Source organism: Dermacentor andersoni, chromosome 6, assembly GCF_023375885.2.
Source record: "Dermacentor andersoni chromosome 6, qqDerAnde1_hic_scaffold, whole genome shotgun sequence".
Lineage (NCBI taxonomy): Eukaryota > Metazoa > Arthropoda > Arachnida > Ixodida > Ixodidae > Dermacentor > Dermacentor andersoni.
The window spans coordinates 65,831,320-65,859,257 of NC_092819.1; the positions used below are offsets into that span (position 1 = coordinate 65,831,320).

Consider the following 27,938-nt stretch of genomic DNA (forward strand, 5'->3'; position numbering starts at 1 on the left):
AAGAAGGGCTTCAAGAAACACGAATGAAAGTAATAATTTCCTATATATTTTAGTATAAGGATTGCGTTGGCCCGTAAAACCCCATATTGTAATAAATATAGAGTAAAAAAAATAAAACTGAAATATACAAAATCTGCACCTGGTTCCTAGTTCCCAGCTTTCTTAAGTCAGAGAACGCAAAAAATTCTTATGGAAATTTGTTGGCGTCAATATAGCCCGTAGTGTGACGCCCATGCTATGCGGGAAAGCAGTCGCTTGAGACATCGTTAAAACCGCCTATGTGTCGGATCGGAAAGTTGACAACGTTCCCGAGAGGAAGCTTTTGTTTTCACTGCAGCTGTCATTTAAAAATTACTTTACCAAGCCGACCAAAACACAAATTTTGCATATTTTTTAGAGCACTGGAGGCTTTATCTGCGACGACACCTCCAGGTGGAATTTTTATTTTTTCAGATGCCCCCAATTTGCAAAAAAAAAGTCAAATCTGAAAAATAATTAAAAGGTCAATCATCGTTTCAGATGGTGCATGGTGTTGCTAGTAGAAGAACTTCAACGTAAACGTTTAACAACGCACAAAAAGAAGAAAGAAAAAGAACCTGTTGATCATCTTGATAGATTTTGATAGGCACGGCAACGAAAGAGTAAAAAGTAAGTTCCGCAGAAGTGTGGTCTCTCGTGCGTTACTGACTATACTGGTGTACCACTGAGGCATTAACATCGCCTTATTTATTGTGTGTTGTTATACGTGGCTTATGTGAATTAATATTACATCACCAAGAGACGCCAGCTGCTTGGAAGTGCGAGGGGACTCAGGCTGTGAAATTGAATTAAATTCTGGAGTTTTACGTGCCAAAACCACGATTTGATTATGACGCACGCTGTAGTGGGGGACTCCGGATTAATTTTGATCACCCGGGGATTTTTAACGTGCCCCCAATGAACGGGGCACGGACGGGCGGTGGGGGCTCAAATCCCGCCGCGGCCAGGACTTGTTCCTGCGACCTATAGAGCTTAGCAGCGCTACCCCATAGCTGCTATGCCACCACGGCGGGTCCGTGAAATTGAACTATCTGCTATTATGAAGTCTTGTAAATACTCATATAAGGCCGTCGCTTCAATGAACAATTCTTCGAGGTCGCAGGAAATTTCTTCAAGTGCAACTGTTATTAAAGATAACACACGCACTCACACGCACACACGCACACACACGCACACAGACAGACAGACAGATATATATGTATATATATATGGATAGGGGAAAGTTGGTCGGGCCCCTAGCGCCTCCCCACATCCCTCCTCGGGAAAATGAAAATATTCCTCCTATGCATTCAGGCATAATTGGTCGGTGACGTCCTTCGAGGACTAGAACTCACTGTGAAATTTCGCACCTGACACTTCCATATATAGTGAGCCATACATAGCGCGACCTCCATTCCTCTCGTCCACATTTGCAAGTATAGGCCTTGATAATAAATACATTAATTTATCTCTAAAGAATTCTGCGAAATCAGTTACTTAATGTTTACGTCACCACCCTTCTCGCTTGAGCACGCAGCTCGGGCGGAGGGATTTGACCTTCATTTTGCATATTTGACATGCTGATTAGCGTTTTCCTTTATGGTTGTTTTTTAACTGTCACGTACCATCACATTTGTAGTTGTTCGTAGTCATTGGTGTCGTATACTTGCACCATTTTATTTGCACGAAGAGGAAAGGGAGAAAGCATACGAAAGGAGGAGAAAAAAATAAAAGGCACCACGTGTCTGAAAAGCAGCTGCGACGCTGTGCAACGACACAATAGGCGTTCCAAAATTAAGAGGGCGCGGAAATGACAGCCGCGGACATTGTGTGAGGGTATGAATTCGTAGACTTGACACGGTGTGTGACACACCGGAGTGCGCTGCAGACCAATCCCCCTCCTCCTTTGCAATATGCGTCATTTCGACTTTATTGTGTATTTAAGTACGTGTACATATAATAACCAACCAATCAATGATTCGTTGCTCTGCACGTTTTCGTTATATCTGGACACAGCGCCCGTTACAAGATAAAAAAGTTCTACAACGAACGCTCGGTTTTTACGAGTGTAGACAGCGCGATCACACTAGCTTCGTTCGTAATAGCCGAGCGTTTGTTATAAGCGGTATACATTACTGCCCTCGCTCGTTTACTACGAGCCAGGGCAGCACCATCGACCTACCGTAATGAACGAGCTTTCGTTGTGCGCGAGGCAGATGTTGGACGGTTGCAACAGTTTTGCAGTAAGTTAAAGAAGCTCGGCAAAGATTCTTGGAACGCGCGACGTGCTACAAGTTACAGCTGTGATACGTTTTGTTTCCTAAACCGTAGTAGTTGAGAGGAAGAAAAATAAAACACACACAAATAGAGAAGAACCACACCATATTAATTTTTGCAAGGTCGGCAGGAATGCATGTGTTCGCGCAGCTTGAGAACAATTATCACACAACAGGACAGTATAGCAGCAAACGTCATTTATAGGTCTGAAAAACTTTAAAAATTTACACAATAACAGCTAGTACATCGCAGAGTTGCAGGTGTCGCATATACCGTGTTTCCTTTTTAATTCGAAAATGATTTTAAAGAATTGAATGGGGCATATAGCGCGATCTGGCCTATTCGAGTGGCATTCATATCACGGGTGCTATAACATGCGGATGAAAGTCAGAACCTAAATTATTTGTGCTATATAGATACTTCTCCAAGGAACAAACATTCGTTGCTTTGGATTTATTTTAGTAACAATAAACTTGCGCATGAACATACACATAAATATTCACATTCGAGATGAACACGTTTCAACTGAGAGAGTTTCAAAAGATTCGTTGAAGACTGCATTCTGACGTTTCGCGATCAGAAAATAATTACAAGTCCTTCTTCCGGCTACCTCTTTTTCTGCAGAAGTGCCTGTATTTGTTCGCTGAGCCACTCTAGGCCTTCCTGCAAACCTTCTCCAGTCAGAGCATTGCTCGCACAAATATGCCATGGCTTCGTTTTCAGCACGTCCAATCCCAGCGCTTGACTAACTTTCACACTGGACAAAGCTTCCCTGAGATCCATTTTGTTCGCGAAAAACAAGATCGGCACAGGACGATCCTTAAAATCCTTGTGCTGTAGCATCATATCAAGCTCATCCTTAGCCACAACCATTCTCAGTGCGTCCGTACTGTCCACAACAAAGATGATTCCGTCGGTGTCCTTGTAGTAATGCTCCCAGAGATTGCGGTACCTTCCCTGGCCGGACATGTCAAAAGCCGTGAGCGCCAAGTTCTTCAGCTTGAAGGAATCCACGTTGAAGCCTACAGTAGGCACAATGTCCATCGCCTTTTGGTCCTCCGGCTTGAAATGATTTAGGATGGTGCTTTTACCGCTGTTGTCCAAGCCGACTACCAAAACGCTGGCCTGTTTCTTCTTCAAGCCGAGAAAACTGACGAGTTTGTCGAAAAATCCCATATTTCGCGTGTTTTCCGTCTTGCGACGCAAGGTCTACTTCGCGCGGAGCCGTCGCTCGCTTCACTTACTGCGGCCTCTTTCAAAAGAATGTGGAGAAAACGCGTCGGCGTGGCACAGTAACAGGTGATCAGTTTGTATACAAACAAACTTGCAGTTGCTATGCAACGGGGCCTTCCCATAATGCTCTATAAAAGTCGCAGGTGCTGCCCTCTAATAAACTTCAACAACGAGTTCAGCATGGCGATTATTTATCGGTGATAGTGTGTGACCAGATTTGTTTCGTGTGAAAGATGCTGTGGTGGTTGTATTGAACGTTCGGACCAACTCCGAGACTCGTTGCTTGGGATCGCGTAGCTTGGTGTGTGAAAGATGGCGTGAACTGAAGTGCACAGTGGGAAGATGCTTGGAAGATGCGTCTTGGCGTTCTACAGGAAAAATCACAGCATTGATCTATTTTTCATGACTTTTTGGACGTAGAATGGCAGCTCTGTTTAGTCGTAGTGTCCTGAAGGTTTCAGTTGCTCAGATATGTCAAAACATTGGCTGGCACGCCGTGCATCAGTCAACGTTGGAGTTGCTTGCTGACATACTTCATCGTTATGTACTTGAAATCGCCAGGACAGCGCAAGCCTATTCAAATCAAGGTGAGCACGGTCGCTAGCTACTTAGAAATAACCCGGAAGCACCCCTCCCGTCTCTTACTAAACCTGCTCTAGGTAACGCTTCGCTTCTACGCAAGCTGGTACGACTGGCCGATGATGCTTTCGAGCACTTCACCGCGTGCCATTGTTTTGGGCATAGTTGGAAACATTGCGACGCTATTTCAACTTATGTCGTTCATCAATATCGCCGTAAAAGCGTTGATATCACAGCCAGCCTTCTTCTGTCCTAAAGCCAATATACAAAGTCATGTTCTATGTCAAGTCGCAGTGCTGAGATAGCAGCCCGTAATGCAATGTTTTCTTCAGGGGATGAGCGCGCCTTTTTATCTGAGCCGCGACCTCAGCTGTCCACAGTCGCTAACGCGTCTAAACTGATTTTCGTGGTAAACAAAGTATTTTTAACATGGCGTGAAATTCTTTCGCCTCCACAAAACGCCTTTAGTAGCGTCGGCTTGTTCGACATGTATGAGAACCGCGCAGAATCCGTGCATCGGCCAAAATGCATTCCGTAATTGTAGAATTTCTCTTCTGAATCTGTTAGCCATAAATAAGCTGCAGGTATTGAGTGTAATTTGCTGTGTCCGCTCTAAGAAGTGGCACGATGACCGCTCGTGAGATATATGATGTACATTTTAGACTACCAGATGTACAATATTCTAGCATTTATGCTTAGATATCAAGGCGGAACGTGTGTTTGTTTACTGCTTTACTGAAAAACTCTGCAGTCTCGGATTTCGAGTGCTTGCGAGTCTAAAGTGTTTGTTATGTAACGTTACCGTGTAGGCTCAGCTGTGTTGATGTCAAAACTAAATACTAGATTTTACTTATTGGTGACTTGTGAAACTCGGTAAGTTCAGATATGTTGTAGAAAAGCCATTGCTATGGTGTTTTCTGGCTGTGCTTTACTTCTGGCTATCTACATAACTTTTATATTTCTTAGAAAATCCGTTGTGAACCTTTGGTATAAAATGATTAGCTCTAATCCTTTTCGAAAATGGGTTTCTTGTCTCTTCTCTGCAGATGGGCGAACCGAGCCCAACTTGGATGATCTCTCGCTAGCATTCAATGATCTGGGCATCCTGCTGAGTGAGCTCGAAGAGTACATTAACAACGTTGAACCCGTGGCTTTTTCCAAGCGGGTCCCTCACTTCCCTGTTGCTCGGCCCACAAACCTGCCGCACCCCAAACCTGGCAGCCGGGAGCTGCTGCAGAGGCCCGAGTGGGTGCACGAGTTCCTGCCCCCTATGCACCCTGAGCTGGAAGGTGGGCCTCACTTTGAGCAAATCGTGCCTAAAGTAAGGTTTCCAGATCTGCCAGATCATAAAGCGGGAGGGGAATATTGTGATACATGCACTACTGTAAAAGCTTAGGCTATTTGGTTTGCCATTAGGGATGGTAAAGCAGCGTGAGTGTCTTGAATGGAAGACACACACAAAAGCAAAAGCCAGTGGGTGTCTTGCTTCCATATGTGTCTTTCATGTAACTTTACCGTTCCTAATAAGTGCAGCAGGGGAAGAGGTGTCCGACCTAGGTTTTACAAATGTGTTGTACATGAATTTGACCCTTTGTCGATGAGGTTTATTTTCTTATCGGAAATGCTGCAAAGGAAGATTTGGAATTCAGTGTGGTTGTAAGAATGTGGATGATTGTCATTTACTGCTGTCATATCATGACAGCACTGTGTTTCCACAGGTTCATCGTCACATTGCCATCTCCGCAACCTGACCATGAGAGGTCCTATGTATGTTCATTCATGTCTCCTCTTGTTGGCTTCACAATATGACTTTGCGTTCAGTGTCACTGCCTTTGTTCTGGAGCACCGAAGGGGCAAACCCATCTTTCCAGCACAAAAATGGTTTCTTTTTTGTGCGCCAACAGGCTACATGGAAGTTGGGCAAAACATGAATTTTTTGGGACTGAGGAACCAGACCTGTTTAAAGTTAGACTTGCAGAAATCAGTACATCTAAGGAACTGAAAGAGATGCCAATTTGCTAGAGAAAAACATGGCATGAGAGGTGGAATCATGAAGCCATTGAATGATGTCTGTGACATAATGCGCCACTGTTAGCATGCTAATATTAAAACTTGATTTTTACGTTCACTGTGTATCGTGTATCATTATCATGTCACTGTTGTGGTCACACCAGGTCTACTGAAAGTGGTTTAAAAGAAATTCCTTTAAACCGAGCTTCTCCTTGTTGCCAGTTTGTTTACTTTAGAAACTGCCTGCGTGGAAAGGGTATTTGTGATTCTCTGTCATGATGTCATTGGCACTGAGCTAATAGCAACTAATTCACCTAACATGGGTAAATCTTGGGAAATTACAGTGACAAGTGGTATCATGTGGTGTGTCACTTCCATACCTGCCAACTTTTATGATTCCATCGCAATATGCCAGGCTTTCAGAGCTCATTTACAATCATCATATTGACCATAACAGTTGCTCCTTTGTGGCCAGATTAGGGCAAATTTGACTTAAATAACACTCTCAGATCAATTTTCACAATTATTTTTCGGACCCTCTGGATTATTAAAACCTGCTCACATTAGTGCCACCTAGTGATTGAACTAGTGCGTAAAAATGACTAAATCTTCAGCTGCCATTATGTGAATGTATTATGAATAACCTTAAAACATTTCCATTTGTCTTTGGTGCGGATTATTGTTATCGTGATTACAGAGCAGAGCATAGCACTTCTACAGAACAAATTCCTCAAGTTTTTAAAAATAAGCAGTCGCCATCATGAGTACCCTAATAAAATAATTGTTAGTATTTTCTTTGGCTTTGACTGTAGCATTTTACAACTGTAAATGTTGGCTGGTCTGCATTTCACTTCTTTGATTTAATGCAAGCCTTGTGTTTTAGTGTGATTTTTGTTCCTTGGAATTCAGTATTTAAAAACATTTAATCAACATGCTCATCTTTTTGTCTTGTCCTTAGAGGAGGAAAGTATGCTCCTGTCTCCTGGGTCGGGCATTGATGGCATGAAAAGAGATATGGCTTCCAACAGTGCTGGCGAGGAAATATCTTCTCCTCAGGGAAGTCCGCAGCCCACCAAGCGAAATGCTGATGGCACGGAGACTCCCAACCCCAAGCGCTTCAGGTGAGGTCCAAAATTATTAGGCAACTGCTCATGCCCATTTAAAGGTCACCTTGTCAGTCAGCGTTGTTTTCTTTAGAACAAAAAACCAGCACAAGCTTTTAGGACGAGGAAAAGAGGCAGACACAGGCATAAGATGGGTTTTGAGGATAAAATGTTGTAAGAAGCCCGAGTGTACTGCTAGAAATTAAGTTCAAGAAGGTTTGCTGTTTGGCTATTTGGTATATGATACTTGGAGTGAAAACAGTGCAAACTAATGGGACAAGCAAGATAGTTTCCCTCTTCTTTTTTGGGCGAAGAGACACTTTATCATAGTGAGAGAGGGAGGGGGCGATAGTAGTTAATTTTTTTTTGGAGGATCATCCGTGGCCTGTGCTGTAAAGATTTGCATAATTATATGCAGTTTATTTTGCTGTTAGGGTTACCACAGCTAATTATGAATAAATATAGTGACATATACAGGGTATGTCATGATGGGTGTATTGCACATTATTGTACTTTTTATTTCGTCAGCAATCTAAATGAGGGTGTTTCATTTTGTCTTTCACCTCGAGCCTGTGCAACATTTCTTGTTCGTTTCTAAGGTGTGCATGTGTGATAATTTGGTCATATATTGTGTTTTCTCACTTATTCTTTTGCATACTTACTGCTGTCAGTGCATTTGGCACCAATGGCACAAAGTATGCTGAAGTGATATTGCAGAAATGGCCAAACTTTGCTGTGCAAGTAGTACTTTGGGCGAAAACTCGTAAATGCTGTCTTTCAGGCTCTGCACGGAGGAAGAAGGCCAGCCCATGCGAGAGGTGACGAGTGTGTTCATGACACCTTCGGGCTTCATCTCGCCAGCTCGAGAGGGCAAGCTGCCAGAGCCGAGTGCTCCATCGTCATTCATCAAAACCCTGCCGGCTGGCATGGCCTTTGACTCTGATTCCTCAGACAGTATAGATGTACCACACAAGGAAGTGAAGCTGAAGGAGCCCAAGAAAACTATAAAAGTGAAGAAAGAGGGCAAGGATGGCAAGAAGGCCAAGGCGAGCAAAAAGGACAACAAGGAGAACACACATCTGAAGAAGGCTCCTTCGCTTTATGTCCCTTTCATGAGCAAAAAGAGTTCAAGCAGCAACCCCATGCTCAAGATTAAAAAGAAACTTGCCAAGGGCCTCAAGCTGTCCAAGGAACTCAAGCTGTCCAAGGAACTCAAGCTGTCCAAGGAACTCAAGCTGTCCAAGGAGCTCAAGCTCTCCAAGGATGGCAGCAGCAAGATGGCCAAGATCAAGTCCAAGAACAAGGAGGGAAAGGTGAAGGAAGGAAAGATCAAAGAGGGTAAGATCAAGGAAGGAAAGAGCAAAGAAGGAAAGAGTAAAGAGGGCAAGAGCAAGGACAGTTCCAAGTCAAAGTCAAAGAGCAAGAACAAGCTGGGGAATCCAGGAGGCACAGGAGGCCTGATGGCCGTGGCCGGGCTGACGCCAAAGCCTGCCAAGATTAAGTCACTCAACAAGTCCAAGAGTCCAACAGCTTCAAAAGCAGAAAAGAAAGAGAAGAAGAAGCAGGCAGCGGCAGCCGCAGCCGCTGAACCTCCGATTCCTTTCTTATTTGCACCGATGCCGACACCACCTCCCCCCGCACCTGTTGTAGCACCGCCTCCTGCTCCACCTCCTCCCGTCCCTCCACCACTTGTACCATCCCCACCACCGGTGCTGTCTCCTCCTCACTTGCCTCTCTCATTGACGTCCATGATTCCTCCCTCCATGCTGTCGACCATGACACCACTGCAGGTGATGGCGTGCAAGGCAGAGGAGGAACGCAGCAAGCTGAATGCAGCTGCCGCTGCAGCTGCTGCTGCTGCGCAGGAAAGTGCGGTGATTGCAGATGACCCGTATGAGGACGAGCCACTTTCTCGCGAGGAGTCCCCAGAGCCGAGACTTGTGATTGATGACTCACCTGAGACACTTAGCAAGCAGGAGAAGGAGAACCGGCTGGCCGACATAGAGCAATGCATTGACGCTGTGATTCAGAAGGCACGCGAGGAATCTCGGCTTGAAGAGAAGAGGGAGACCTTGGAGGCAGCCATGTCTGGTATGCTGAACCGCAAGCTGGAGCCGAGGGATGTCTACGACTTCACGGACTCTGACTCGTCACCTCCCCCGACGCCCAAGACGCCGGACTTGGTGGGTTCGCCAGCTCCAAAGAAAGAGGTCAAGGAACCTTCACCAGAGCATATTCCAGGCCCACCTGTCAACACCGAACAAAAGAAGTCCAAAGAAAAGACTAAGGGCAAGAAGAAGTCAGGCAAGAACAAATCAACTTCGGGAACGCCATCCCCCAAGAAGGGGCTTCCAAAGACACCTGAAATGAAAGCATCTCCTCTCATTGCCCTGTCCCAGCGGTCGGAGACATCCCCAGAACCGGCACCCAGCTTCTCGGGTGTGTTTCCCTTCTCCCAACAACAGCAGCAGCTGCAGCAGCCCCAGCAACAACCTCCTGGTCCCCTGTTCTCGCCGAAGTTTCCTGCCTTTGGGTCACCGCCGACTCAGGGTTTCCTGCCGGCATTTCCATTCTCCTCGCAGCTTCGGGCAGGCACATCTTCCCACTTCCCAACACCCCCGCTGTTTGTTCCACCACCTTCCTCTCGCGATGACATGTCGCCAGCATCCTCACCTACGGCACCTCCCCCTGGAGGAGGCCTTATGGGTCCTGTGGTGCTTGGTGGGAGCCCCTTCGCTGTCAAGACTTTGGCCGAAAAGAAAGCCATACCCCCTATTGTGCCGTCCACGAGCCGTATGGATGAAGACAAGCCATCCTTCCCTAAATCTGAAAAAGATGGTGAAAAGGTGAGCGTTAGAGTTGCATTGCTATTCATATTAGCATGGTCCTTGGCACAATTGTTCATGTCTAGGCTATGGAGACAGCAGAACCTAGGGACCGTACGACTTCTTAGGATATTTAGGACTTTCAGCTATCAACCTGCGGTTTTGTCTCTTTATAATGAAGGCCTTGAGTGCATTTCCTAGTTGCTGCATCTTTTGTATTGTTCAGTGCAAGCTTTGCTCGCCTGCTGCAATAGAGCAGATGGATTCACAAAGTCAGGAGCATTCACCCACATCGTGGTCATTGCAGTCAGGAAATATTTCGCGTGGTCTAGACGCCACTGACAAAAAGCACTCATGTGAACAAGTGCACACGAAGTGGTTTATTTCAGAAATTTTTGTTTATTTGTGAGGCTGTTGTATAGTGTACAGTCTCCACACTGCAATGGTTTCGAAATGGTTGAGCATCCACCTCATATGCGGGAGGTACTGGGTTCAAATCCCCTGGAACCAACGAGTTCTTCTCATGTGTAGAGATGTTTCTCGGCCCAGTGCTCAGCTACTTATACGGGTTCTCATCTCAAAAGGGGGCCCTGTAGACACCTAAAGAAAAAAAATGCCTATCGATCCCATGCTGGCAATTTCTCATCAGGTGAGTGTCTTTCCTAAGTGTTAAGGTCCCGTATTGGCTGGTCCCGTATCCAGCTGGTCCCGTATCCAGTGACAGCACTTGTCTGCCTCCCACAGCAGCGGTGGGTACTCGACTATTTCACTGCCACTGTGGTTGGACAAGGGGTGCCTCGTTCTCGCTATGGTCATCTTCAGTGCTATCATCCAAGGACATTTGCTAGTTATCTGATGGGGAATATATTCTTACTCAGTACTAAAATCATCTTCAGAATCGCTGAACACATGACAGTCTTCTGTCATTTGCTACCCTCTTGCTCCTTTGTGCCATGAAGGGTCTGCTCAAATTCTTTCGTGTACTGCTAAACAATTTCTACCATTGCACAGAAGCTGCGAGGGGTAGGTATTAACTGTTGAAAAGTTTCTGAAAGGTGCCTCAACAAACACGTAGAAAAAAACACCAGTGGACACAAGTGCATTTATGTTGGGCGCTTCCAGATGTCTGACCAGAACTTATATTTTTGCATATTGGGAGGGGCCTGACATATTACTGCAGAGGGTTAAATCATAATGATGCACATGTATTGCGTACTGTGCCATGGAAATGTGCTGATTACGCTACATGCATTAGTATTATACTGGCATCGTAAAAGGTTGTGTATGTTCTCAAAAGTGCCGGCAAGAAACACCATTTTTTTTAATAACGCACTAACAATAACCTATTTAAAAGAAAACATAAATCATCTTGTTCTTGCAAATTTTTGGCATAGTTAATTTTGATGGTAGCTGAGCTGCATTACTACAGAATGATCTATTATACAGCATGCATGGCTTGATGGAAACAGTTAGCAATCTAATGAGGCAAAACTTGCAATTTCAAAATTAGCTACAGCTGAGTTACCTGCTGCAACTGTTCTGTGTAATTCTTTGGGTTCAGCCATTGCTGGCACTTTTGTCTAAGGCCTGCATGTAGAAAACACATCTTACTAAACTAACAGTGTTTTTTTTTTTCTCCTTTTCCTCTCCTTGCTTTCATGTCCAGTTTTCAATGGACAAATACTGGAAGGTAATGTCATACTGCTCTGCTTTCCTTGCTCTGTTGGAACTTCGATATTTTGTCCTTTGAAAAAACTGCAGTAAATCTCATGTTTTCATTACAAGCAGCCTGGACTGAGGAAGGGCAGGCTGTCAGCAGCCGTAAGACGTGTCGTCAAGGTCATTGAGGACATTTTTTTCTTCTTGTCAGTGCATGGGCGAAATGCATCTTGCGGGAATGTATCGGTTGCATGAAAACTTGCCATTTCTTGCTGGTTTTTGGTTTTTATCACATCAGACTTCATGTTATTGCTTAATTAAAAAAAAAGACCTAGTTAGGAACTTGGCTTTGATTATTGTGGCAAACATTACAAACATGACGGCAGCTGATAAGCAGGCTGTGCAATCAGTATGTTCACTCACTGTATCTGTGGCAATTAGAATATATGCATATTAAACGCTTTGTGAATATGGCTTGGGGAACACTTACATGCCCACAACCTGAAAGCACCTTCAGTTGAGCAGACGCAAAACTTGCCAGATAAATGCACTGCAAATATTTGAGAGATTAAATATTTCTGAGTGCTGCAAAGCGGGTGTAATCCTGTGCACTCCTGCTTCTTTGGGGGCTTTCCATGTTTGCCGGGCATTCAGTGTGAACATGAAGCTAAAATTGTTGAAGACAAGGAACAGGGATAGCCAGACAGTAGTAATTCCTTGCCTTGTGTGGTAAAGGGCCAACTGGAACCCTGCTGCAGTCAGAGCAGACCAAGACAAGCGATCATTCTGAGCTATGTGCTTGCTTCAAGCAGAGCTGCCCACACACGTAGAACACGTAGCACGTAGCGTACACTTACAGGGCTCAGGCAAGACCTTCGTATTGTGAGCATGTGCGTCTCTAACTTGCGAGAGCTTCATGTGAAATCAGGAAACTCCCCACACCTGAAGCTAGAACTTTTTCTCAAAAGCATAAAAGTTGAATCTTGGCAACATCCACTGACAGAAACTGCAGTTATCAAGGTAGTGCTCAAACTATCAGAACATCATTTAGCACCATGAGGCTTTTTTCCTACATTTAGCACATTCTTTAAAGCATGCCCTTTGTGGCTCAGAAACGCATGTATTGCTTTACGCACTGTCAGTGGAGATTGGTGCAACGTGCAACTGAGCACTCGTGACGTCTCCTTTGTGTGTGCAAGTGACGGTCTGTGGTAAAGCTATGTATGGGTATACTGGAGGCACCTGTACTACACGTGTCCTTTTCGTGGGTTTCTTGACGTCTTTGTGACCCTGACAGCATTTTGCTTTTGTGAGCTAATCAATTGGTGTTGATCAACGTGCAGAGCAAAGCCAAAGAGAAGAAGGAGAAGAAGGTTGACAAGAAGGAGCACGTGAAGAAGAAGCCAAAGGAGAAGCTGAAGGAGAAGCCGCCCAAGGAGAAGAAAGAAGGGAAAGCCAAGCTGAAGGCCCCCGAGAAGACCAAGGCAGATAAGAAGACGAAAACGAAAGTTGGCAAGGAGAAAGAGAAGAAGAAGGGAAAAGAGGAGAAGGTGATTTACTTCCGTGTGTTGCCAATAAATGGCACATTTGAAGCAAAGTGCTTTGGTATAGGTGGTGAAGGAATTCGATAGCAGATGATCAGTAACAACCAGACAAAACAAAAGCAGCTTTCAGAGTAAAATCTATCGCATAGTGTTTTCCTAATGGGCAATCCTTTGTGACACTGTGCCTACATGCGCTGTGCAGCACTTGTAACAGTCTCAAAACACAAACATTATGTAGAAAGAATATTAATGCAAGTGCATCTTGAACACCTAGCTTGATTTTAAAACCTGCACCCAACATATTTTTGCCCAAGTAAAACGTTTTGGCTCTCATTTACTGACGGGGATGATGCAGTATTTTATTTGCAACGTGCACATTCAGGTCTTTCAGATCTGGTTATGAATGCTACCAAAAGAAAGTTTGAAACTACTTATAACTATTTCTTTGCAGAAGAAGGACGATAGCATTCCCAAGATCACTGTGAAGCTTGGAAGCACTCCCAAGCCCAGTGCAACAAAAATGTGAGTAATAGTTGCACATTCTTCACCAGCTGAATGAAGCCCACTGCAGGACAAAGGCATCTTCGAGAACTCTCTAGTTGTTGTAATCGGAAGCTTTTGTTAACCCTTTCAGGGTTGATTTTTTTCGCCATATGCGACCGCCCAGGGTCAATTTTTTTTACTGCAAATTCCAGTTCTTCTGAGGGACCTGTTTCGAAAAAATTTACCGTAATTTCTCTATGGTGACCGTAAACTGAGAAATATATTGCGTTGGTATATATGTACTAATTATTCATGAATAACGATATAAAAAAAATAAACTTATAAGTATTAAAAATTGATGCACTGTTATAGTTCAAGGCTTAGAATATGGACACACGAGAATATTTCACAAGTCTCAAATGTTCCTGCTCTCACACTAATATTTACGTCCATAGTGTAATTGAACTGCGTAAGTGAGCGCGCGGACTCAAGAAAATTGTGGTTGTGTGCCCGTCAAAAAAGCAAAACGTGTGACAAACTTCCGCTAATCTTGATCTTATCGCCAACCGGATGCAATTAGATATTGCAAGTCCCCACCCCCCAAAAAGAAAGAAAAGAAAAGGAAACACATGCACGGCAGCATCCTTTCTCTGCTCACCCCTGTGAGCACTAAACGAGTGAGAAACAGGTGGCCACCCTTTGAGCGATTAGTAACGAGATAGCCATTAGTTGTGCGAGTGCAAGAAGCCGAAACCGCCTGCGGAACAAAACCCAAACCGCCACCTGCGCGCGCGCGCGCGCGCCAATGCGCGAGCGGTAGTGTATAGACGCGCCGCAGCAAACTAGCCCTAAAACAAACCATGCACCGAAAACCGAGAGAGGGAGGCGTGAGAAAAAAATTCCCTGTATTCCCACATAGTGCACATGCCAGGAAATAAATAATTGGGAAATCGGCATGCTTTTTAAACATACAGCTGGCACAGTAAATAAACGGCATAGACCATTTTGGACTTGTTTGCGGCACCGTATATTTACGTCATTGACCTTAAAATGGTTAATTGCTACCCAGGGAAATTCAGATTGACAGTGAAGAATGAAACAGTGCCAAACTTGGAATAGTGCTGAGACTATTCACTTACATAGAAGGCTGCTACTGTGTATTAGATGGGTTGCTTTCCTTGTTTGGTGACTGTCCATTCAGTGAACACTGCTTTAAAATTCATATCCCTAGTGAGAAGCAACAGGGCCTTAAAAGCACTGCTATGCAGCTAACACCGTTTCCCCTATCACGCAAAGTTATATCATTTTGGTAGCATGGCTCAGCCCAAAAGCATCACTGAAAGTGTTATATGAATGCTCTGAAACTTGAGTTCCTGGTGGCAATGGCTTACTGCTATCCTATAAGTGGCTGCTATCCAGTGCTGTTTTATATGCAGCTCTGTTATAGCAACATCAGGCTTACTCTGAATGCGCATGCTTCAGCAGAGTAGTGAACTTGTCTGTTGTGAAAGTTTCCTCATTCTGTATGTTACTTCGACTTTCCTACATAGATGGTGAACCCACTCAAACGTATGTGTCTGAATAGCTGTATAGAAGAAAATGGGGCGCAGAGCTCTGAAAACAAATGAAAACAAATGTTCAGGAAATGGAAAGCAAACCTTACTGCACAGCACAGTTTTGTGGCAACAACTGCGGTTTTCCAACCTTTGCTTGAATTGAAGCACTATTTTGTCTATTCCACCATTCATTGCAGAGAAGCTGACCTGCAGTGCATTTGGCTCCCACCGAGGCCAAGAAATTCACTCATATTCTCAGTTCAATGTAGCAGACGCGTACTGAAGTCATTAGAAACTAAACTTAGCCCCTAATTGTTGCAAATTAAGAAGGAAATAAAGATTGTCTTTAAGGAGGTCTATGCCATCCTAAGTGACCTTTGCTGTAAACAACACTGTTCCAAGCGATGTACATTTGAGGAACTTACTGACTTGTGACCTTCCGTGACCTTGCTCTCCAACTGCTTGCAGCCTCTTCAAAGCACTGGCCCAAGGCGGTGGGGGCGACTCTCCCCCGGACCCATTTGCAGCGTCGCCACCATCCTCTCCAGTGCGAGCCCGCAGCCCATCACCGCCAGTGCTGACTCCTGTGGCTGTGCCTCCGCCACCCCAGCCGCAGGCAAGTGGCCGGGGCAGCAAGGCATCGTCCAAGGCCTCCAAGGGTGCGGCTGCCGCACCCCCTGCCTCCCAGCAACCACAGCTGGCCGAGGCCGCCTCTCCTCTCCCCACGGCCAGGATGGTCATCACCGAGACCGTTGGCACCATTGTGGTGAGGGCTCAGGACATGCCAGCCTCTGCATACTTGTTGGTTTGAGCAGGGTTGCCCGTCAGAGTATCCAAACATTGTTCCCTCCTCCCACCATCCCCCTTCCAAGCGGCACATGTCTTTTTGCCCTTACATTTTCTCTTTGTAAGTTTACTCCCTAGGAGGTAACTCTAAAACTTCCAGATGTCTCAAATGAAGCTAATTTCATATATACCTGATAGGAAATGAATTGGATTGCTTGGGGTCCTTTTTGGCGCCCTAACTGTATCTGACTTTGTTTCAAAATACTGCTCTTTTCTAATCACTTCTGCTCTGCAGATGATCAAAGGATTGTGTGAACATCTTCACAGTTCGGTTTGTTCACGGTTCATTTATAGATACAAGGATGGCATAAAGACACTGGGATGAGAGATCTGTTCATATTTCCACTCTAGCAAACTCATGTTGTTATATCATTATCTTCTTAAAAGGGTCCTGAAACACTTTTTATCGAAGTAGAGAAATGCATTTAGACTACTTCAGAAATGCTTTGCAGCAAAAAGTGCTTCAATGCATTCAGAAGAAGGGGAGTTATTGGCAACCACAGATCACCTTTGGTTTCCTTTGCGGTGCTCCCGCTCCTTCTTCAATGCCTTGCACTGCGAAGGCTGGGCCGTTGCGGGGTGAGCCCACAACGCTTCACCTTCTCAACGTCACCGTGGTGTGCAGTTTAAACTTGATACTCGATTTTCACTTAGACGCCACTATTTCCGATTTTGGAACATACAATGTGCTAAACGCCAAACGTGGTTGTCCTTAGCGAACCGTAGTGAGCTCTACGAGTGGGCTTGTTGTGGTGGCTCTTTGCGGCCACAGTATCTATGCTACATAGCAGAGAGCAGCTATTTCCAACTGTAGTGCATATGCACTGTGTTTGCTTTGTGCGCGATAGTGCTGGAGTGCACGCTCGTACTCATCTACTCCAGTGTGGCCCTGCTACGTGGTGCGGGACCGGCTTTGTTCTGCACCAACTTGACTGACAGATAGCAGTTGCATCCAACTTGCGCATTTTGAAGCACTGTAAGTAGCTCAATAATGAGTGCACGCTGGCAGGCGGACCTGTGATCTGACATTAAGTTTCACATCTTTCAAGGCTCAAAACTAAACAAAATTATTGAGACCCTATGGCTACGACATTGATAAGTAGGGTGGCCGAAGTTTAATTTCTGCGTAGGTGGTTGTGGCCGAGCGGGAGCACACGATGGTTGGCTTCTTCTCAAAGTACATAATTCTTGCCGGAATCCAAAAGCAGGTTTTCACTTACTTCAGCCTGTTTATGCTGTGTCAGTAAATATACACCGTAACAGTACGAAGAAGTGCACTGATCCAAACACTTCTTGATTGGTGTCAGCTATCCACCAATGGCAGCTGTCTATGGGAATCTAGCGTATGACGGCATATACAAGCCGCCGGCAGCTTCGAAGTTTTATTTGAAAAGAGAATGTTTGAGAAAATATGTGACTTTGTGCTCCGCTTGTGAGCTCCATGCGCCGCACACGACTGCAAAATTTGGCTGAGATGTTCACATCAGCGTATGCTATCAGCAGACTGCGTTTTTTCACCAAGCCCAAAGGGTGATTCAGGACACCTGTAAGGCAGATTTCTTTCCCTTTCTCAGGACAAAACACTCGTTTGCCCTCCCTCCTTTTCTGCAAAAGCTTTTTCTAGGCATGTCCAATAAATGGAACGGCAAATAAAAAATACATGTTACATATGTTTGTGGATGTGTTGTAAGTGCAGCTTCTGTCACAAGAAACAAAGCCACTAAGTTCATGACTGCAGTTGACCACTGGACACATAGTTAGCCTCCTGTTGCATCACCTGCACTGCTTGAAAGATTTAGAGAAGATGGTCTCTCATCCTTGCCTGATAGAGCTTTATAACATTGTTTAACCACATTACTAAGACCACTGTTTCACATACAAAACACTAAGCACCCAGTACTCGGCAACGGTGATGCTCCCAGTGGCTTCATTTCTTTTTTGACAAAGGCAGTAGTGCATGTGTAGTTGATTCGATTTGGAAGAGCCACATTATTTCCAAAATAATTTCTGTAGTGTGGCCCTGCTGTATCGCTCTGTGCTGGTGTAGGTGTTGAATGTCGGAAGATAGGCACCATACTTGACTGTAGGCCTAATGACATCCGTCTTGTTTGCAGGATGAACGAGGAAACAAAATCTGGATATGTCCCGCGTGCGCCAAACCAGACGATGGCAGTCCCATGATCGGCTGTGACGAGTGTGATGACTGGTATCACTGGTGTGTCCTGCTTCCCTTCTTTTTTTCTTTTTAATTTATAATCTTCTAATGTAAAAGCAGACCTTTAATGTGAAGCATTTGGTGCATTGTAATTTTTTTGATGACATTAGCTCTGACTGCTTATTTCGGAGCACTGCAGGAAATATATGCAGATTTCAGAAAAGATAGAGAGTTTGCGAAAGGGAGCACTGAAAATCTATTACATAAATGGAAGCATTAACAGCGGTAGGGACCTGCCGTGGTTGCTTAGTGGCTATGGTGTTGGGCTGCTAAGTATGAGGTCACGGGATTGAATCCCGGCCATGGCGGCCGCATTTAGATGGGGACGAAATGTGAAAACACCCGTGTACTTAGATTTAGGCGCACATTAAAGAACCCCAGGTGGTCCAAATTTCTGGTGTCCCCCACTATGGCGTGGCTTATAATCGAATTGTGGTTTTGGCACGTAAAAGCCTATAATTGTTTAATAGCAGTAGGCAGGCTCCATTACAGTGCTTGAGCCTCTTTGTGCTCTCTGTGAAGTGAAGTAGCTGTCTTACACTAGGTTTGTAGCACTGCTGAAGTACTTTGAAATGACTAGATTACGGGAGGGTGTTGAGGTAGTTCTGTAATGGTTGGTGCATCAAAACATTGCTGGATAACAGGAGTAACTACTGCATTGCTTCAACGAAGTGCGTTTAAAATGGCATGGCAGCACGACGATGCACTCTGAAAATTCTCCAACTTGTCAAGATGTATATTCTAATAAGCCTGTTTGTTTTCCTCTAGCTTTATCAAACAATTTGCTCTTTGAATAAATTCTTTTTCATGTGAGGCCAGCAAGCATGCTCCTTGCAGTGACCTTCATGTAGGCACCCTTTGCACCGAGGAAAGAGGCTGACTCTTCGCACGTGCTACCTTTACTGGAAAAAAAAAAAGGCTGCAGGTCAACACAAAGTTGAAGTCTAAATGACGCGTAGATTGTTTGAGTTGTTGAGGTAGCAGAGATTAGTTAGCCAGGTAGCAGTGATAGCGTACGTGTGTCGTGCACGGCCTCGTGCCTGTAGCTGCCTCATTGCCTGTAGCGGTTAGCCCTCTCTTTCACTCTCTGAAATTAAACTCTAAGCTGTTACATTCCAAAACCATGTAGCGATTATGAGGCATGCTGTAGCGGGGGACTCCAGAATAATATTGACCATCTGGGATTCTTTCTTGCGTCTTAATCTAAGTACCAGGAGTGTTTTTGCATTTCACCTCCATCGAAAAGTGACTGCTGCCACTGGGATCTGTTACTTTCTTTGTTACGAGGATTAAGGCCATGTATAATGCTTGTCGAGGGCAGAATATTAATGAGAGGTGTGAGTGCAGAGGAGTACAACAGATGTGTAAATACAGTAGACTGGTTTTAAGGCGAACTCGAAAGGACCATCAAAACTCGTTCGTCTTATCAGAAGAGCCTCAGCTGCCCCAGATAAAAGAAAAAAAGAAGTGACAACATGTCACGGACTCAATGGAGACCATCAGAAAGTCGAAATAATCGTCTGAAATACAGTTAAACCTCAATATAATGAAGTTAGTAAAATCAGCAATTTGCTTTGCTATATCTAAGTTTTGTTGTATTGAAATTATACTTTTTATTCAAATAAGTACAGTTGCCGATTGATTTTTCTTACACTGAAAGTGGCTGCTGAATTTTCTGAATTATTGGGCAATTAAATGAAAGCAAACTTGAATGAGAAAACCATTTGTTTTGATAAATTTGGGTGTCGGCGACGAATGATACAGTTTCATTGAAGTGGAGAAATGGATTTGAAGTTAAAATAGGCTATTTCAGAATTACTTTGCAGCAAAAAATACTTCTATGCGTTCAACAGAAGCGGAGTTATCGGAAATCAAACACACCCGTTGCAATGCTTCCGCACCTTCTTCAATGCCTTGCACAATGAAGGCTACGGTGGAGCGTGGCGTGCACACAGTGCTCCGCCTACTGAAATTCACCATGCCACGCAGTTCAAATTTGGTTTTGGATGTTAATGTAGATGCCATTACTTCCGATTTTGGTTCCTGTGATGCACCAAATGTAAGCCAATCGCAGTTGTCCTCAGCGAGCCGTGGTGTGCTTAGCCAGTGACTTGTCACGGCACCCCACGGCGGCCATGGTATCTACGCTATGTAGCAGACCTTAGGTACATGCACCTGTGGTGTGTATGTGCCGCATTTGCTTTGTGCACATCAGGGCTTGAGTCTGTGCTCACGCTAACATGCTCCAGTCTGACTGTACTAAATTGTGCAGACCGGCTTTGTCCTTCACGAGCTTGACCAACGGATAGTAGCCATATCCAACAAGTGCATTTTGAGGCGCTATCAATAAGTCTGCCAAGGTGTCTAAGGAGAGGCCACGAGTGAGTGCACACTGGCAAGCCTGCATGTGGTCTGTCCTTAAGTTTCACATGGTTCAAGGCTAGTTGAGCGCTCAAAACTAGACGAAATTATCGAGACCCGATGGCTGTGACACTGATAAGCAGGGTGACAAAAGTTGAATTTCTATGCAGGTGGCCGCAACCTAGTGTGAGCAGATGATAGTCTGCTTCTTCCGGAAGTATGTAATTATTATTGAAATTCTAAAGCAGATTGTCTCTTAGTTCAGCTTGTTTGTTAAACTTCGTCAATAAATATGCACAGTAACAGTAGGAACAAGCACACTGATCTAAACACCCTTCTTCATTGATGTCAGCTATTGGCCAATAACAGCCACGTATGCGAATCTGCTATATTAAGAAATGAAGTGTCCAAAAAGGAGGGCGAAGCAGGCTTCTCTTGAAGAGAGAAAGAAAGTGTTTGAGAGAAATGTGACTTCGGAGCTCCACATGCCGCACACCACTGCGAAACTTGGCTGATACGTTCTTAGCAGCATATACTATTCGCAGACTATGTTTTTTCACCAAGCCCGAGGGGTGGTTCAGGACCCCTTTAAGGCTTCTTCTTTACCCATTTTGTCGCACTGGCTCTGGTAGATTGGCCAACAATTAACAAATAACTCAGTGGCCCAAGTTTTCCATTTGGGCACATACTCAGAGGTACATATCAAGTAGCACAAGTTGCGATCTACTAGGTGAGGAAACAACGGCAAACACCGAACCTTAGGGTATTTGCAAAGGAGGCTTCACTTTGACGGCCTCTTTACATCTGCACCATTGTTTTGTTGTTGCAGGGGTAGTGACTAAAGGTGTTCGTGTGTTCCTGTCTCCTTGCGCAGGGTGTGCGTGGGAATCGTGGTGCCCCCGAAGGAAGAGGAGAGCTGGTATTGCAACCGTTGCATTGCCAAGAGGCAGGGGGCCCTGGCCAAGAAGAAGAAAAAGAAGCACCGCAAGGACAAGTGAAGTTGCGGCGCCTCTTTTCCCTGGGAACAGTGGCGCGTTGCACCCCCCAGGTTTTGGAGAAGCACGTCCCCCCCTCCATCCGATTCTCATCGTCGTCTCCCGACCACCCAATGCACATTCTTCATCCCATTCGTTCATTTCGTTCTTGGAACGCGCGCCATGATCACAAGGCGACCTTGTGGCTGCACGGTGAAACGTGTTGACTGCACCAACCGCTGCCACGCGCGATGTGCTCCCTCCTTGCTCATGTACTTCGTTTTCTTTCTTTATTCTTTAATTAAAGAAGCCGCTCTTTTCTTTTTCTTTCTTTCTTTCTTTCTTTCTATTTTTTTTTTTTAATGGACAGCCCTCAGTGACTTAGTGCTGTGTTGCGTTCACCTTATTTGGACGGAAGAGAGACAGTTGTTGCCCTGACTTCGGCGAGGTTCCTTGTGCAAGAAAAAAAAGTGGTGCCGCACAGTGAATCCCGTACCTCGCGGAAATAGTATGTAGAACATATATACCCTGGGGGTAAGTCTCTCGTCATTATGCCATTCATTGTCACTCTTCCACCGTTCCCACGTACCTAGTTTTAGTTGGCGCATTAGCCTTACTGATGTTTGTTATCGATTGTTACGTGCGCTGTTGGAGGCGTACTGTTTGGTTAAAAAATTTTTTGCTGACTTGCTGTTTACAAGCGGCCACTGGTCTCCTGCACCACGAGGCTTGTTCGTCCTTTGTGTACCATTCCTTGTGTTGTGTGTGTTTCATTGTGTAATCTTGCCAGGTCCACTCATATTAGCACAAGGCTGGGACATTCATCTTAGTTACCTTGACGTGGGATTTATAACTAGGTGCTGGGCATGCTGTTTTATCATCATTGTTTTAGTTGTGGTATTTTGTTCAGACATTGTTAATTTCATTCATGGTTCCCATGTCCCAGTGATCCATTGTGTTTAGTTCCATTGATGTATTCAATCCATTGTTTAGGAGCCCTTGGTTTAGCAAGGTTAGCCTAGCTCTTTTTTTTTTTCTTTGCTGTAAGACAGTTTATTAGGTAGGATTTGCTGCTTTATGTGCACACGCATTAGTGCTTGCATGTAAGCTGTGTCATAGAATTGTGCTGTCCTAACCTCATTGTCAGACGTAACTCTAGTAGCTGGTTTCAGAGTGCAGCAGCTGTAAATATAGCATGCGCATCTATTTATTTGAACTACGCACCTTATTTTACTGCTGTTGGAAACTTATATTGGAGGCATTTTGCTCCTGGCATCGTTGTTGTGTTCATGATTATAACACTGCAGTTCTAGTGCTGTAAAAAAACAAAAAAAAACAAGAGGTTGATGTTTCGACGGCAATTGGCTGGCTCACTTGAAACGTCCAATGTCCAAAGATTCGTAGACATGGTTAGTACCAGTGCATTGCTGGTGGTGACATGTCATGGTGGCTCACATGTCGCTACTCACGTGTTTGTTCTTGACGGTGTGTTTTTAGCACCCAAACAAATTTGAGGTTCAGTTTGGGAAGGTTTTGCTTGTGGTTGCTGGTTCATCCTGTTTATTTTTGTTTCTACATGCACATATCACTTTGTAGCTTATGGTATAAAATGATGCAGACTTGCAATAGTTCAGACTCAGACAATTACAAATTCCTGTTGATTCAAGCAAATTGCACAGTTGTGGTTGGCCTGCCATGTTTTTAGTGCATTTTAAAGCCCCAATTGTTCTAAAACAACATGGGACAGGGATTTTCGTTAAAAAATTCATTTTTGCCTTGCCAGGCGGAGGAATGTGTCCAAATATAGTCGACGTGAAGATGCTAGGTTTGAACAGTTTGATATGCAGGCTGCTGTAGTGCTAGTATGAAGTAGTGCTACCCAACCTGGCCACTTTAGATTTGACTGGCTAGTTCCTATCTGGTTTCGTATTCTTATTCTCATAGGAGATGCTTTGAAATACAATTGGTTGTATTTATATATTGGTGTAATTACGTCTTGGACTCCATATTTTATTCACCATTGGTTTATTCAAACAAACTCTGTAGTACCTATGAGTTTGAATTTATGCGGGTTGACTGTACTGCCCAGCAAATAGTGCTGAGAAATTTAGTCTGTAGTTGGGCGGTTACCATGTAAATGAATAGTAGTCGCCATTTTGCAATATTGCAGGAGTAGCTTCTCTATACAATCGAAACTTGATATTACAAATTATTGGATGTAATGAAGTGAATACAAAATGTTTCTTGCCGCTGTCAATATATAAGAAATACATGCTTATAAGGAATATTAAATATAACGAAGGTATTTTCATGTTGGATGCAGCTTCATTATAACTTGGGTCAACTGTACATGTTGCTTGTGAAACTTGCCAAGGTTGAAGACTGGGCGTGTTTGTACAGCATATTAGAGGTTGGATTGTGCAACATGTTGCTGAGAGACACAGAAGGAAAACACGCGCTCTGTGGTGTGTGTTTCTCTTCTGTGTGTCTCGTCAAAATTTTGTGCAATTCAACCTCTAATTTGCTTGTGAAATGTTTCAACAACCTAGATTTCTGGAATGAATTGCCTTCAGGCTGACTATCATTTTTACTTGCCTTTTGTGCAGTGTCACGTCTGTTAAAGCTCTGATAGCATCATCTTTAAACGTTTTCAAATGATGGTTTCCTTATTTTGTTGTTTTTGTACAATCCTCCTTGCAGACAAAACTTTCTTTTACTTCATGTGTACAGCTGACATGACAGTGTGAAATGTGCAGGCTGGTGCTTTGGTTGCCTCAGTGTCACAGCCAAGAAAGCGGCACAGACGTTTCTCTTCGTACTGTCTCCTTCTCCACCTACTCAGTCATGATCTTAGCAACAACGAGAGTTAAACGAAGCCCTGGATTTTATTTACACTGCCGTCATTGGTGGGCCCACCACTGTCTGCCAGCATTGCTCGAGAAGATGGGTTGTTGAGCAGCATGTAGGTACCTGTCAGTTTTTCTGATGGGTAGCAGTCTGGGTAAATGAATTGCTTTCTTTGTAGTATCTGATTTGTCACTAGGTACATTGTGCTCCGTCATGTACCATTTGCTGGTCAAAGTTGGCAGGAACCATTCGTGTCTGGTAGTTCTGATTGTTCCTGCATTCTGGGTTGCCTTGTCATGACATTGTTTGCCTCTGTAGTTGTGTTCTTTGAAGAGGTGGCTTCTAAACATCAGCTTTTCGTACATCTTGCAAGCCCGCTGATGTACTCCTACTTCCTCGGCTCCTAGAAAATACATGCAGTCAAGGTACAGGTGCAATAAAGGCTTATTATGTTGACATAAAACGAAAGCAATACATATATTGGTGAAGATGCTGCACTTTATTTCTTTTAAGCACAGCCAGTGAGTAATTAATTGATACCTATAGCCAGCCTCGCGTTGGCTGCTGTACATATGGCTTCTTCTCGAACTTATGTTTGGCGTAAGGCAATACTTCTCTTCTTGCACTTGTGTCGTTGTGAAGACAAACACCATGGCCATTGCTTTATGAAAAGTGCTAATAGGGATAACAGGGTTCGGAGGCACCTGTTTTGCACTCACGGAACCCATGGGATGCTACAAGCAGCACCCACTTATGGAGCACTTGGCTTAGAAGGAGTGGCCTATCCAATCAGTTTAGGCATCAAAAGGTATAATTCTAAGCTGCTTTGGCATTGTCTACTTTTTGAAAATTAATCTGGTGCAAGTTACACATGTTGGTGAAAAAGGACAGAAGTCGGCAGACGCATAGGGTTGGCCAAGTGTATTTAGATGATGCAACAAGACCGCCTGAATAGTGCTTCCCGGTCGTACAACTGGGATAAAAGAGTATAGTACTTTCTTTCTTGAAAAAATCGAAGAGAACTACTGTCTGTGCTGCCAAGTTTGGATTGAGCAGTTTAGTGTTGCTCATCTGTTTCGGCCAGAGATCGCATCTTGCATGTTGTTGAGCAGCTGGAACAGTGATGATGGATTATGTACAGGCCACTAATGCAAACACTGTCCTTGGTCTAGTTGTCTTTTGTGTCTCAGATTGCATGTTTTTATGGTGCTTTCTCTGTCTTTTCTCTCGTGCAATCCCTCTTGATTGTATGAAAACTGATGCTCCAATATGAGATTTCTCATAAGTAGGAGGCGCTGTTGTTACCAAGGGTCGGCAACTTAAGTTTGTCATAATTTTGCCCATTTTTGTGCAGTCTGTATTAAAGATAGTCTTTTGTGGTGAGCATTTTAGCATACAGACGCTAATTTTGTAACATGGCTGTAATTGCTGCTGCGAGCTGTTTGCAAGGAGGGACAGAACATGTACAACCTTATTACAGAATTTTTTTTGTTGCATATGTCGCTTTTAGCACTTTGGAAGTTACATCAATTGTCCAGTAGTGCTTGTATTAATCACGGTTAAATCATGAATTAAAGATGCTATTGCATCAAGGCACGAAGTAAAATGTTTCTGACATTCTCGCGATTGATAGGGAAAATCCCTGTGCACTGAAGTGCAAATTATAAGCCACTCAGTACAAAAGTTCGAGTAGTAGCTGCTCTTATATCTCCTAAATCCATTGCAGCACAAATTTCGGTCTCATGGCACCTGGTACATAGACTGCACTCGCTTTTAAACATAGCTTTTGGTGCAGTATAATATCAGGTTGTTGACTTGGCTGTTTTGTTTTGGTACATTTTCTGTTTCATATGCTGCTTTTGTGGGAGCTTTGGTTGGCATGAACCACCTGTGCTGTACATATTTCGTTACATCTTGCTTTAGGTAACCATACTATTTAGAAGCAGTGGAGATGCATTGTTCAAGATTATTGCTACTGTTTTTACACTAACATGAAAAGTTTCTTACTACGGCTATAGTGGTGAGAAGTCCACATTGATTATCAAAGTGCATTTTTCTTTTGCAAACAAAAAACACGGCAGTGAGAAAAAGATATTAAACTGCAGAGGTGTTAGAAAACTAAGTCTGAATGTCATTATAGCTTAAAGCATTAAGTCAAGGTCTCTCTGTAGTGATTAGTGACTCCACATGTAGAACTTCATTTTGTAGACATATGAAATAACTGTAGTGGTTGTTGAGTGCTAGCATGTATGTGTGCCATCAAGAAAAGATCCAGCAGGAAGAAGAATGTATAAACGTAACAAATTGTTAGCCATCATTGGGTGCCTTTCTTTGCTTTTGTGTTTGTTGTTCTACTTGTCCACAATTTCTTCTGTTATAATTTATGCCTTGATAGAATTGATGTCAGTATACACATGCTCTGAACATGTGTGAATGATAATTTTCTGACCCGGGGCTTTTCTCTTTAATAGCAGTACAGTGTTTGAGTTGCATGCTTTCGTCGCCTCTGCAACATGCAATCTCTCGTGAGCGCTTGTCTTGGTACCTATGTCCTAAAACTTGAAGATCATGTTTGATCAGGGCTCTAGTTCTTTGAATTTGAAAAATAAGAACTGTTTGTTTCAATGGTGTTTAAACTTTACTAGCGTCGAGTGTGCAGTGGAATACCTTCCTTCCTTCCTTTCCCAAATTGTGCACCTTACAATATGCTAAATGCCTGTAAAGCCGTACTATAGCGAATAGTCTGTCCTTTGTGTAGTAGCACCAGGTTCACAGGGGACTGTCTGACATACATTATTTCATGGTGTGTGGCTTAAAACTCGGATACTTGATTTCTATCATTTTTTTTTTGCACAACCTATATGTTATGCTTGCTCCAGTCTCTCAAGGAAGGAATGTATCATTCATGTAAAGAGAAAAAAATCATCATAATCCCAGAACACACCTGCCATTTGTTCACTCTGCTGTACGAACGACATTAAATATATTTTATTCATTCTGTAAGGATGGCACTTATTATTGCACCAAGGATATATTTAATGCGATTAGCAATTTTTTGGTAACATCACCCAGTTTGTGGTACGTGTGTCTGTCTGTTTGTTTGTCCATGTTGAATCTCTTTCGTGCGAACTTGGGTGACTGGGTATGCGCTGCATTTCAATGAGCCTCTGACACCAGCTAGGGTGACTGGGTGTGCCATTCAATTCAGATTAGTGTATTTGCACTTTTTTTTTTTAAGCCAGGCAAGCAATGGTGGCAACTGTTACATTGAAGATCTAGATCATAAAATGCTATCTTTCTTAAAATTTGACCAAATACAAAAGAGTGGTAAGTGCAATTTTTTTTTTCCAAGCTTGAAATATGCATGTTCCTGTATATGTCTCATTTCCATGAGGGCAATTTGGTGTG

The 27,938-nt window shown here is 43.9% G+C and overlaps 2 protein-coding genes across 3 annotated transcripts; one reads left to right on the forward strand and one right to left on the reverse strand.

Annotated features, from left to right (window-relative positions):
- Nucleotides 1-2,477: 2,477 nt before the first annotated feature.
- Arl6 (ADP ribosylation factor-like 6) lies at nt 2,478-3,599 on the reverse strand. The gene has a single exon (XM_050171505.2). It carries the CDS (start codon nt 3,469-3,471, stop codon nt 2,902-2,904), a length of 570 nt encoding a protein of 189 aa, XP_050027462.1. The 5' UTR covers nt 3,472-3,599; the 3' UTR covers nt 2,478-2,901.
- A 94-nt stretch (nt 3,600-3,693) lies between these two features.
- Nucleotides 3,694-27,533, forward strand: LOC126522707 (uncharacterized). Of its 2 annotated transcripts, XM_050171489.2 has the most exons (11): nt 3,694-4,115; nt 5,154-5,396; nt 7,076-7,238; nt 8,002-10,066; nt 11,712-11,735; nt 11,834-11,884; nt 13,048-13,254; nt 13,700-13,770; nt 15,756-16,053; nt 18,248-18,348; nt 21,584-27,533. In XM_050171489.2, exons 1-11 carry the CDS (start codon nt 3,950-3,952, stop codon nt 21,705-21,707), a joined length of 3,513 nt encoding a protein of 1,170 aa, XP_050027446.1. In that variant the 5' UTR covers nt 3,694-3,949; the 3' UTR covers nt 21,708-27,533. The 2 variants fall into 2 exon arrangements, with proteins under 2 accessions (XP_050027446.1, XP_050027447.1); XM_050171490.2 differs by lacking the exons at nt 11,712-11,735; nt 11,834-11,884.
- Nucleotides 27,534-27,938: the final 405 nt, after the last annotated feature.

Coding starts and splice junctions, on each gene's coding strand:
- Arl6 (XM_050171505.2), bottom strand. CDS start 3,471: ATGGGATTTTTCGACAAACTCGTCAGTTTTCTCGGCTTGAAGAAGAAA.
- LOC126522707 (XM_050171489.2), top strand. CDS start 3,950: ATGGCAGCTCTGTTTAGTCGTAGTGTCCTGAAGGTTTCAGTTGCTCAG. Junction 16,054..18,247: donor AGACCGTTGGCACCATTGTG/GTGAGGGCTCAG, acceptor TCTTGTTTGCAG/GATGAACGAGGAAACAAAAT. Junction 18,349..21,583: donor TGTGATGACTGGTATCACTG/GTGTGTCCTGCT, acceptor CTCCTTGCGCAG/GGTGTGCGTGGGAATCGTGG.